At 28.4% G+C, this 13,398-nt stretch overlaps 1 protein-coding gene across 1 annotated transcript in view; it reads right to left on the bottom strand.

Moving 5' to 3' along the window:
- The window catches only part of LOC107439756 (SLAIN motif-containing protein 2), a gene marked incomplete in the record, with an annotated part of 46,784 nt that overhangs the window by 26,559 nt on the left and 6,827 nt on the right, over nt 1–13,398 (bottom strand). The window contains 2 exon segments of the mRNA XM_043054868.2: nt 9,377–9,421; nt 9,516–9,686. Coding sequence (XP_042910802.2) covers nt 9,377–9,421; nt 9,516–9,686 — 216 coding nt within the window.

The following is a 13,398-nucleotide window of genomic DNA, read 5'->3' on the forward strand; positions in this document are numbered from 1 at the left end:
GAAATGCATAATGCCTTAATTTTACTATTTTAGTATTCTTCTTTGCAAGCACTGACAAATAGTTTGCAGAAATAAGAAGAAATATTAACAATAACCATATTTTGCTAATGCTATATAGCAGGAAAAGGAATTAAAAATTATAAATATAAAAATAATTTCTAACGATAGCAAAATTCCTATTTACTCAAAAAATAATATTGAGAATAGGTATGAGCATTAATGCGTATTTAAATATTTAATACATAATAAAAAAAAGAAGAAATATGCTGCATTAGTAAATATTTATTTAATACTACACATACCAACGCTTAATATATACCTATTTCTACCATAGCCGGTCAAATGACCGGACTTTGTTTCTTGATTGAATGTATGAAACTTGGCCAAAGGATACCAGAGGAGGCCTTTTCATTTCCCTTCTAACCTTCAGTAAGAGTTCGGCCCGAAATATAGAGCACCTCCAGCCGCCCTCCGCGAGGGTAATAATTCAAAGCTGTCAAATTGAAAACCCGTTCCACTGTCTCCCCTACATTTTTGGTGGGGGGTACGTGTACTTCCTGGGGTGTTAAGTAACCCGAAACTAATTAACTGACCACTGTCACAGAAAAGGGGGATTGCAACCTGCAGGGTCAACTAGCTTTGACTTAAATTTATAAAATTTTACTATGTAGTCATATGAAAGTAATTCATATAAAGTAACTACATTTAAATTAAATTTAAATTTTCTCTATAAATCAAATAAAGTTTGTTATTTTTTTTAAAAATTGATTTGCTAATTTGTAAAACTTTTTATGTTAGAGTAAAACCTTGAGTTTAGCAAGATTTTATTTTTTTTATTACTTATTTAATTTTTTTCTTTCAATTCCAACCAAGATAATGGCAGATATTTTTTAATACAAATATTTTCTACAACCTTCTTTTCAATTTTAATTAATTTTTTAAAATTTTTTTTAAAGATAGTTATACCGTTTTGAAACTGATTAAATTCTACCACTTTAAAAAACTATGCTGACATTTAATCCACTGCTTAAGCAAATACGGTTGTTTACTATGTAAATTTGATCTAGACTTAAAAATTTGAATTTCACAATTTGAACGAACTAAATTAACCTTCACTAGAAACTCACTTAATTTTAATTATTACTTTTGCTAACTACATTTATTATTGTATAAATATCTCCAAACTGGAATTATGATTCGATCTTAAAAAATAAACACCGGGGATATTTTTTATTTGCCACAAACAAATTGAAACATCAAAATTAAAAATTATTCACATATATTATATAATGATCACAAAATTTTACATTATATTAAGACAGAACTAGTTTCCGATTATATCACTTAATTTATTCTAATAATTTAGCTCGGATACATTAAAAACTTCACCCACAAACTCATATTCATAATTTTTACTTACATAATTTCTACTTAATTACAGTTACTTTAAAAACTTATTGTCAAAGATATTATTTAACAATAATACAAAAAAAATTTCCTATTGATCTAAAACAGTTATTTAGTATAAATTAATTAAACTGCATGTTTTGAGAGCGCAATTTTATATGAAGTCTTTTTTAAAGGAATAAAGGAAAATATAACTTATTAAAAAGCGAATGTATTTTATTTATCAGCTTTTGGTTGTTAAACGGTATTTATATTTTATCAAATAATTTTTATCAAGTAATATCTTGTGATTACTTTGTATAATAAAGGAACTTCATTTTTAATTTTAAGCCTTTAACTTAAAATTATTTCAACCATAATAATAACAAAAAAGAATAATGGTAAAAGTGGGTAATAAAAGCATTTTATTTGTAAATGCTGTAAATAAAAGGACAAATAAATAACTTACAAAAGAATAACTTATTTCTAAGAAGTTCCTTAAAAACTATCTTTGATAAGCTTTATAATTTTCTGAAAGTAGAAGTAAAATTATTAGAAAATTGATGTAACTACTATTTCATTTCAGTTTTGAGGGTTTATAAAAAATACTATCATTTCTGTCGTAAAAACAGGGTTCGTGATTTTTTTGATTTAAATCGGATTTTTTTGATTTAAATCAGATTTTTTTGATTTTTATTCAAATACACTGTAAGAAATTATAACTGATTAATCCAATTAACTTAATATTAAAACTCTATTGTAATAATATTTTAGAAGCTCTAACTAAAATAATTTTTCATTATAATACATGGCTTTGAATACATAGCAACCATTTTGAAACAAATGCATGATTAAAATTTAAAGACTAGATGAAATAGAGAATTTAAAGAATACTTCAGGGGTCTGTCTGGGTTTTTCTGAGAGGTACCTATTTTGTGAAAATTAAAAATTATATTAAAAAATCAACACAAATATAGTAAAACTATGGATTCATCTTTTCTTACGAGACACAAAAATAAAATTTTAAGAAAAAGTATTTTGTGTGATTATTCTATCATTTTTCCTAAAGTTGAATTTGTAAAGGTACCGTTAAATGGTAGTAAATATGGCTTGGACAGACCCCTGTACTTTAACTATTAAAACAAAGTTTCAGTTAGCAAACCATAACTTTAATTTAAAATTGTGATTTCTTTTTTTTTTCTCTTGATTTTTAAAATGACAAAATAAATGTAGCAGACTGTGTTTATAAATGTAGTCATTCATCAAAAAATAAATAAATATTTAATCTATATATTTTTATATTAAAATATTAATTTTTAATTCTATATCAAAATAGATAAGATAAAAAAAAAATTTGAAAATCTATGTACTCATTGGAATTTTTTTTCACAAAATTTCTTTATAGAAAATCAGATAATGTCAAAAATACTGCCAACATATTATGAGAAAAAAATACCAGTTAATAACCCTAGTGCATCAAATAGACTATGAAAGAGTTTGAAAGGGAAGAATGACACTATATTAGGAAAAAATATCTGAATTCATCAGCCCTTTTTTTTTTTCTTTTTCTGATTTCGGCATATTAAGGTAATTTCTTTTTAATATAACCTCAAGCTTCAGAAATATACATTTTCCACCAATAAAATATGATGTAGATTTTAATTCACGCTTTTTCATTCAAAGGGTAGAATTTTAATTAACATTATCTGTATTATTTTTTGAAAAAAATTCATGTTTATTAATTATTTTCTACAACTATGCAAGTCTATATTAAGACAGCATTAAATGTTTACTTTAATCTGTACTTTCAATCTCAAGAATCAAAACATTTTTAAAAATGTAATTTCAAATGTGTTGGAATTTAACACACACCAAGAAAGTAATTTCGTTAACTAAAATTAATTAATGCAGCAATTTATTTAAATTAAATTTTAATACTAAGAAAAGAAAATGATAAAAGTATCAAATATTTAAAACACTGTTTTTTGATTTTTAAAATCAATATATATAGATAAAAAAAATTTGTTGATTTAAATCATGATTTAAATAAAGCTGATTTAAATCAACGAACCCTGCGTAAAAATAAATTATAACATTTTTGACTAATAAACTGAAGTGACAGTTTAAATTTATTTTTCTAGTAGATCATTTTGATGGATCATTAAAAACAACAAAATAAAACAATTCTATGTTATTTTATATTTTAATATATAGATTTGTGAAACTGCTCACTGTAATTAATATAAAGATTTATCAAAATAATCGAAATTAATTTATAATAAAATATGACACGGAAATTTTTGAAAGAGGCATTTATTGATTTTCATTAAAACTTACAACATAACAACAGATTGAGACAAGTTTACTTTACAAAATTTTATCAAATACAAAAATACAGAAAAATATGGTTATCTAGGAGATATATTCATATAGATAGCATGCTGGCTAATCCAGGGAGGTTTTCGTATTTTTCCTCTCCATGTAATGCAAATGCGGGTTAGTTTTCTTATATTTTAATTAACTATAACTACACTAATTAAAGTTTGCAGTGCAGAAATTTCTTCTCAGAAAACTCTGCTCCATGAATGGCAAAGGAGGGTCAGGGAAGACAAATTAAAATAACACATTGATTACATACTTTGTTCGACCAATATAAAAGAGCGAAAAATTTTGAATAAAAATTACATTACACACTTTTAATATAAATTCAAAAACTTTCTCGCTATTAAATACATGAGAGATTGCATAATTACTACTCTTAATATATATTTTTAGAATACTGCAAAAAAAGTTTTAAAAAGTGTATTAATTAGGAATTACAGATTAATGTTAAAGCAATAAAAAAAGGACTAATAGTTTCAAAATCTAGTGAATCAACTAAGGAATCAGGTCTGAAAACATCAAAACCAGTTTGATTGTCTGAAGTAACAAAGAGAAGCTTAACTCTAAGTATTATAACTTATTTTTATTTTTTAATTTATCGTGATGAAATTTCGTGGTGTTTATAATAATCGCATTTCTCGTTCCTTCTATTTCCTCTGGCAATCAAACTGGTTTCAATATTTTCAGTCTTGCGCTCCTAAGCAGTGATTCATTATATTTCGATACCATTTGTATTTTTCTTTCGTGAATATTAATTATATCCACTAATGTTCCTTTACTTCCTTTTTTTTAAGAATTTTAAAAATATTCAATAAAGGATTATGGGTAATTCCACGGAAGTGTCAACTTTTAAGTGAAATTTTTTTTTTTATGAATTGCATATTTTAATTTTAAAAATATGTTCAAAAATAGCCAAAGTCTACATATTGCCGTTTCATTTTTGATAATTTTAAATTTTTTGAATCTGGCAGCCTTCTAAAGTAATCACATGGCTGACAAGTGAATTGTTCACATTTGTGCTCAAATTGTTTTCTTGAAGAATACTTATAAAATAAAAGAAATGTATCTTTCTTTTGCAATATTTTGATAAAAATATGAATATAGAACAAAATGTAAACATTTTAAGTTTAATATATAAAATAAACGTAACTTCTTTTACGTCATTTCGTCACATGTCTTAATAATGCATAAATTTCCTGAGAACGAAGATAAAATGTGACATTGGAAAGTTAGATATAATACCTCTTCAGAGACAACCTAATTTTCAAACTGTTGAAATTTTTACTAATTCTTACATAAATATTAAATTCACATTTTACATTGCTTACACATTATACTAAAAGTATAAAATAGTTCAGAAAAATAATAGCTGCAAAATTCGCAGAAACTAGTTCTAAGCGGCATGCCAAAAGCTTGGTTGCCAAAATGTCATTCCGTCACGCAAATAAAAAGTTCGTAAAATTAAAAGTAAAAAAGACGGAAAATCCTGTTTTTTTAGTTTATGAAGCGCATTATGCCAATAATAATGATATGCATGAGAAAAAAAAAATTTCTTTTAAATTAGATACATAGAAACTTCAATTAATTGTTATTTTGCAAGTCAAAATGTCATTCCGTCACATATGGAATTGCCCCTCTATTACTTAACGCAATATATGCGTATATTTTCATATTCTTCATTTACTGAATTAAATAAAGATTTCATAATACTTTAATGTTCCTGTGTATTTACATTAAAGCCCTAAAAACAGGACTAAGTGCTTGTTCATGGTTGGATGATGAGTGTTTATGAACTAGCTATTTTTTTCCTTACCGTGGAAAAACAAACTATCCCAGCCATTAGAGTAATTAAAACTATTTATGGAATGGAAAAATTGCAAAATTTTATGTTTTTTTAATATAAATGTTTTTTTAAGCCTACAAATGAGTGTACGACATATTTTTTTTTTTAAGAAAAGGAAAACTGCAGTTTTGTGATGCTTTATAGTATATTGGAAGATCTTTACATCACTGCCTCGATTTTAATTAAATTCACTTTATTCAGAAACTAAATTTTTTAATTCTGAAACATCTTTCAAAAACAAGAAAAAAAGTTTAAAAAAGGGGGAATAATGTATTTAAAAAATAAATTCCACTCTCAAAATGAAACAAGAAAAGTATTACTTCTAAATAAATAAAATGTATATAGAATGAAGGAATTAACAGCGAATATAACTTTCATAATAAATTACAAGCTTATAAATAAAAAGTAAACTATCGGTTTTTAAAACGCTCCCCATATCAGTTCTTCAAAAGGGCAGTGAGAGAAAAAGATTTCTAAAAAGAGTTGAACAGAGTAAAAGTATTTGGGAGGGAGGAAGACCACCTACGAAGAAGATTAGACCGCAATCGTCTCCCGGAGAATGAACTTGGGGGAAGTTGCTGTCCTCCCTCACTCAAAGATAGAAAGTGACTTGAGTTTCAAAGGCAATATTACAAAAAGTAATAAAGATTTAAAAAAATTGACCCACATTTTCGTGGATAGGAAATATTGAAAAAATTATTAGTATTTTTTTTATTGATTACTCTGATTCTTAAACAAGAAAAATTTATTCAAAGTATGACAAGCCCGCCATAGACTTTACATGTTAAAAGCAGAATTGAGGAGTCTGCTTGGTTCAACACTTTTCTTCCAGCAACCATGATTGGGGAAGCGACTTTCTCCTCATATGAGCGTGCCCCTAGCTCTTTGATTGCTAAGGTATGAAATATGGATGTTAGGAAGGAAATAAACTAAAAAAACTTTATTATAATTAAACAAAATTGCATATTGCCAAATTTTATGTATTACAAACACAAAGAATAAGAAATTTTAATTCATTCCTCAACGCACTTTTTACATATACAGGGGGTTTCCATTGTACATTTTCCGCAAACATATTTCTTCTCCTTATTATTATTTCTATAATTCTTATAATTATTCTTGTAATTAATATTATTTCTTCTAAGAACTTGTGCTGTCTTGTTTCGAAAATTTTTCTGGGTAAAAATTAATAGTTAGAAATGAAATAAAGCTATCAAAATAAAATATAAGCTACTTACCAAAACATTTAGTTTTTGTCACTTTTTCTTACACAAAAATGCCAATCTAAAATTTTAGGTACTTTCTGGAAATTTTAATTCACAGTTATTCTGATTGAACTAATTACGTAAGTCTTTGCAGAAATGTGCAACTAATCAAATGCAGCATGTTGAACACACATTACATCGTAATTTCAGATCCGATATCCTTATAAAGCAATAAATTGTTCTTCCGGAAAAATTACCAGTTGTGGTAGAAATTGGTATACGGCAAGTATTATTCGAAACAAACAAAACACAAAAATAAATAAATAATAGAATATTAACTGTATATAATTCTTAGAAAAAGTCATAAAGTCAAATGTGTTAAAACAATAAGATGATAAGCGCATTTTAGATGCAAAAGTTCTTAAACAGTTGTTAGACTGGTTATGGTATGTTTAAGTGTTAAAGAAAATCCTTCAACTCTAGTTAAGAAAAAAAGGCAAAATTAAATTACATTACCAGAATTTTTGAACATTAGCACATAGATTGTAACGATGATGAATAGAATTATTTAATGGACTAGATTTATGAAAACACTGATTTGTTTTAATGCAGCACCGAATAATAAAATCATCACCCCTATATCCATATATGGCAGTACTTTTACTTTCGTTACTTGTACCGCCGGTACAAGTAAAAAGTACGTACTTTTACTTGTACTTCGTTACTTNCTATCCAATTTACAACTGATTTTAATTAAGTAATTATTTCTTATAGTAATTAAGTAATTTCATTATAGTAATTAAGTAAAGAAGCATTGTTTCAACCAAAAAATAAGTGAAAGAAAACATTTTCTATGAATTTTAAAACCACTGATTTTAAGCCAAGAGATGTTGATTCCCTGTGAAGAGCTGCGTAACCATTTCTTCAGCTATTTTAGTGATAAATAAACAGTTTGAAGTTTTAAATTTCTTCTTCCATTTTGCACACACTTTCAAAACCGTAAATTTATTTCACAAATTTTTTTTCGAATAATTTCAAAGAACAAAGGATGTTCATACGATATAAGTGATATCAAAACACTAAGAGCATTGCAATAGCCTTAGCTGATAGAGGAGGCATATTTCCATACAGCACGTGACATCATAATTAATCAGGGATCGTTTTTGACTGCATCACTTATGGAGACCTTTTTGAGCAATTTAAATGATTAATAATTAAATAAATAAACATTGGAGAAAAATAACAATTAGATTTTTGGATTCAGGACAGAATTTCCAATAAGTTAGGGTTGTAAATTAAAAAATTTAAGAGATGCTGTAATTGTCCATTGTCTGAGAATTAGACGATTATGACAGAGGAGGTTTAATGGTGTGAGCAGGAATCATATTGAATGGTTTACTTAAAGCTCTGATGGCTTTATTAATGTTATTTGCAACCCGAAAGTTGCAAACCTGAATAATTAAAAATTACTTCATGAAAAAAGTATCTTTGATTTGATTTCATTTATAATAGGACAATGATAAAATGTAGGGCTACCAAATTTTCATAAAACCCCCCCTTTTTTTTTAGCTTACTTTCCTTTTTTTTTCTTTTTAGCTTGGATGTAAAATTAATGCCAATTTATTAAAAAAAATTTATAATGCAATATGTTGTAAAAAAAAACAAGAAAAAAAACTAATATTGCCATCCTTCATGTCTATATACATACTACAGATTTAAAATCAGGGGTCTGTTTAGAAGAAATTTGGGTCCGTTAACGGACCCTTCACAAAATTTTTTAACTTGACAACGGACCCTTCACAAAATAATTTATCTTTTAATCGGACCCTTTACAAATTTGTTTATCTTCATTATTGTTTTGTTAATCGAATAAACCCTTCCCAGGAAGGGGGGGAGAAAGACAGATGTATATGAACTAAATTTTGTTTTCGGCAGACGCTTCTTCCTTTATTCGTCCGAAATGAATATTCTGCGTTCAGCAGTATAGGCTAAATACCAAATATTTATATGTTGAATCGCTAATTTAGTAGCGGCAATTGCTGTTTATTTCTTAAAATTTAATTTCTTTAACTATAATTTTACAGTGTTGAGCATAATCTTGTATGTCTTTACAATTTAAAAACTCCTTGAGAAAGTTTTTTTGCAATAACGGATCCTATTTGCCCAGATTCACAAAAGCGGACCCTGGTTGAAAGAATGTGACTTAACGTTTATTTTATATTCGCAAATTACGAGCAATTTTTTCACAATTTTACAAAAACGGACCTTTCACAAAATGTCTGGACAGACCCCTGAAAATTGTGACGTTTCTTAGCACTAATCACAATTCAATCACTGCTGCTTTGTGGTAGTATTGGGGATGACACCTTATAACAAAACAAAACAAAAAAAAATTAGCCAAATATTGGGGAAATCACTTGAATGTATTTTCGTATTGAAAATGACCCTAGCTTTACAACTTTTCCAACTGAGAAAAATTGTTACAGCAAACTGCTATAAGCTAAGCTTAGGTTCCTGAGAATATTGATCTCTATATTAGAGTAACAGTTTGTTTACTTACATGAGCCACGCTTAGGAGTGCCAAAAGGTGAACTATTACGTAAACCTAAAAAAGAAATAGATTCAAACAATTAAAAATTTATTAATTTCATCGATATCAGATATTTTATATAAATATTAATTTTACCAAAATAACTTACTTTCTTCTTGCATACGCGCCACTTCTTCAACATCACTGGCAAATTCCAGAATATGGCAACTAGATAAGGAATCAGAGCTTCGAGGTCTACTTGAACTATGTTTTTCATTAGTTTGTCTATCTGGATCGACAGTCTTTTTAGATCGAGTGAAAGTTCTGGTATCTACATGACCTAAAAAAAAACCTTTCCACATTCAGATATTTTATTAAATTCTAAATTATAATATACAGTAAGCTATTACTGTTTTGGCTACAAATTGGGCTTGCTTACTTTTACAATTGTTTCTTAAATCAAACCACAAACTCGCCTCTTGCATTACCTGTTTATTAGTAAAAATCTCATTGTAAAAGAGAAAAAGCGAATAATAATAAAAAAAATTAAGTCTGGTAGTTATTCAATTTTAGAAAAATATTTCCTTATTTTGCAAGTTTATTTTTTTAAGTATTTTAAGCAAAATACATTTGAAAGCCACTACTCTTGAATCATATGATATTTGTGTAATTGATAATGATTCCTAACAACCAAATAGTTTTCCTGATTAAAATAAAAGGATCCTAATTTACTAATCGTAGCAACTTACTATACTTTGAGGGTCGAGAATCTGAATCTGTATCAGAGTACTTTTGCATCTGGTTTCGTAACTTAAAGCATTGTTTGCACTTACAGTGTAAAGTCGCGTATCCGGAATCGGTGGGACTTCCAGAAGTCCGTATAATAGATTTTTCCGTATAATAGACCCCCAAGGTAAACAAAGCTTAAAATGATTTAATAAACGATCTGAATCTAAGAAGCAAAAAATAAATAAACGTTATTTTTAAGGGGAACAATGTTTTAGCATTAGAATATCTAAATCAAATATAAAATATTAGAAAAAAAATATTATTGCTGAAAATATGGAAAACGAAAAAAATTTAACAGTTATGAAAATATTAATCCGCCATTTTGAACTAGAACGATTCAAGCAGGAAGGGGAAATTCATGTCATTCTGGAACAAAGCTTAAAATGATCTAAATCTAAGAAGCAAAAAATAAATAAACATTATTTTTAAGGGGAATAATGTTTTAGTATTAGAATATCTAATCAATAAAATATGAAATATTAGAAAAAAAATATTATTGCTTAAAATATAGAAAACGAAAAAAAATTGACATATGAAAATAATAATCCGCCATTTTTAACTAGAATGATTCAAGCAAGAAAGGGAAATTCCCGTCATTCATTAAGGTGGGTAGGTGGAGGAGAAAAATTCATTTCCTCCTTATTTGTGAAAGAAAATAAGTGTAAAGAGGAGATCATTTAAGTTGAGGGTGGGGAAGTAACAAATTATTGTTTTCTCTCCAATCATTGGCTATCAATCAAGCATAAAGGCGGGGCACGCTGATCGGGTTCTCTTTATTTTTTCTTCTATGACTGAAAGAATCTGCTAAAGAGAGAATGTTACCCCCTTTTTCCCCCGCCTCCTAAATATTACATGGTATGGGGAAGAACGAATGTTTTGTTTCTCAAGGACGTATATCCTTTTAGACCTATTCAAATTTTCCATTTTGACTCCCCCTCCACCTTAACGCTTGCCCCGTTTACCCTTTTCCACAGTATTTCTTCTTTCAATAAAAAGGTTCCAGGAAATGCCTCTTTTACTAGCCACCTGCATGGGAAAGGAGGGGGGGGGGGGACTCAGTTGCAGTCTTTTGAAAACAAATCTCCCTCTTTTTCCTACATTCCAAGGGAGGAGCGTCACTAACGGTCACTCAATGGTCTTGGTAGATCTTCACTTCCCCTTTCTGGTGATTTATGGGTTCGATGCATAAATCAGAGGTTCAGTGCAAGCTAGAAAAAGAGAAATCATGTCAAAAGACCTCTTTTTTTTAAAGAGAGGGGAAGACGAAGATATGTTTGTTTATTTTGATTGTTAAAAAGTGTCCGGGAAATCGACCCTTCCGAAAAGGGGCGTCCGGATATGGGACGTTTTTGAGTGAACCTTTTTGAGTGGAGGGCCACTTACCCAGCAGGTACACTATTGATATACTTTCTATAAACTAATACTTTCTTCCCTTTTTTATCAAAAAAATATAAACACTGGGGAAAAACTTCTTTTCTTAATCATATCACGCAATAAAAAAGTTCATTTTAAAATAAATTCTAACAACAACAAAAAAACTCCAATGCTCATTGAATGATATATAAAAAATTAAATACATATTTCAATGAGTAAGAACTTGAAGCTGCAATATTTACATGCAGACCCATTATTTGATTAATTCTAAACACCTGGGCTACGAACATGAATGTTTGCTAGAGTGTTGTACTCAAAACTCCTAAAATAGTTCCAGCTCTATAAATTTATTTTCAATTCTAAATGCTATATAATTCATCATTCCAAAGAAAAAAAAGTGAAGTGTGGATGACTTGCAAAGCTGATAATTCACCCGCAAATAATCGGAAGTTCACTGTATATATATATATGCTACCAAGAATGAACAAAATAAGAGAACGTTAACCCTTTGATGGTTATGAACGAGTTTGGCTCGCAGTCAAATCGTGCTTCATAATGCACACAAACGAGTTCCACTCGGGAGCAAGATTTCGACCGAAATGGTTAGAAACGAGCACTACTCACGTAGTGAAATTTTTCCCCAATGCGCACTGACAAGCTGAGCTCGCTCACCATTATTATTATTCTGCATTGATCATGTTACAAACGAATCCTACTCGTGAAATGTAGTTAGTTTTACTGTCTACAGATGGCAGTAGGGGTTCCATGAATTTCTTTTCATAATGAAGGGGAATTTTTTTTTTTTACCTTGTTCTTTTTATGTGTATTTTGGCACGTTTTTTAGGGTGTTTGTAAAGTAAAATGGCTCTAAAGCGAAAGTTAGATAATTATGATGATGATTATGATTGTTAAAGATTTTTATGTAATTACTGTAATTTTTTTATAGCGTGTACAAAAATATTTTTAGGTAATTACTGCATTTAAATGCTTCATAAAATTTTACATTAGTTGCATTTATTTAGTCCTTTCAATTTAATATTTGTCTTATATTTATAATTAACTACTATTATTTATATAATTGATTATGATAATTTATAATTCACTATTAAATAATTATCATTTATTAATTACTTTAAAGTACCTAAAAACTGCTATTTATGCACTACAAATACTACTTTAAAACGTGTGAGGCAAGCTATCTACAGCATCGCCAGAGAAGGGTGACATTTTTGGAAGAACAAGGGGGAAAACAGCTGCCACTTTCGACTGCTGTTTACCCATAAGACTGCGTGAATTAAGTAAAGAAAACTGCCCGTTTCCCTTACCGTCAAAGGATTAACTTTCACCTATGAATATCAACAATCACATAGTTGCTTTGGTGAATGTCCAAAATATTTCTTATATCTGATTTGATATTAATTTATTTGTTGATATCATTGTATTTATTCAATATTTTAATATCTGCTGAGAATAGATTAGGAGCAACATCAGTGTTCGGAGTACAGGTTAAATGCATACTGGGCAGTGGCATTTGACTTTTAAAAATTCAATCCCCGGTAGAAATCAACAACCACCAATTTTGGTTATTCACAGTAGCATATATATATATATGTAAAATGATGCAGTCGGACCGAGCAGGGAAACAGACACAGGATTTTAATTAAATCAGAGTAACTTTTATTTGATCATTCTTAGTTGAGTGGGAGCGAAGAAGTGATGTTTACTCCATCAGCAAACAGTCTTTCTGGTAGGGAAAATCTTGCAAAAAATCCTAAAATGTCTCTATTTAGGGAAAAGAGGGAAAACTCAGAAATTACTATTGGTTAATTAAATATATCACGCGATTCTCACAAGGCTTAAAAGGAAAAATATCTTTATTTAAATTTATG

This window comes from Parasteatoda tepidariorum, chromosome X2 (assembly GCF_043381705.1).
Source record: "Parasteatoda tepidariorum isolate YZ-2023 chromosome X2, CAS_Ptep_4.0, whole genome shotgun sequence".
NCBI classification, from domain to species: Eukaryota; Metazoa; Arthropoda; class Arachnida; order Araneae; family Theridiidae; genus Parasteatoda; species Parasteatoda tepidariorum.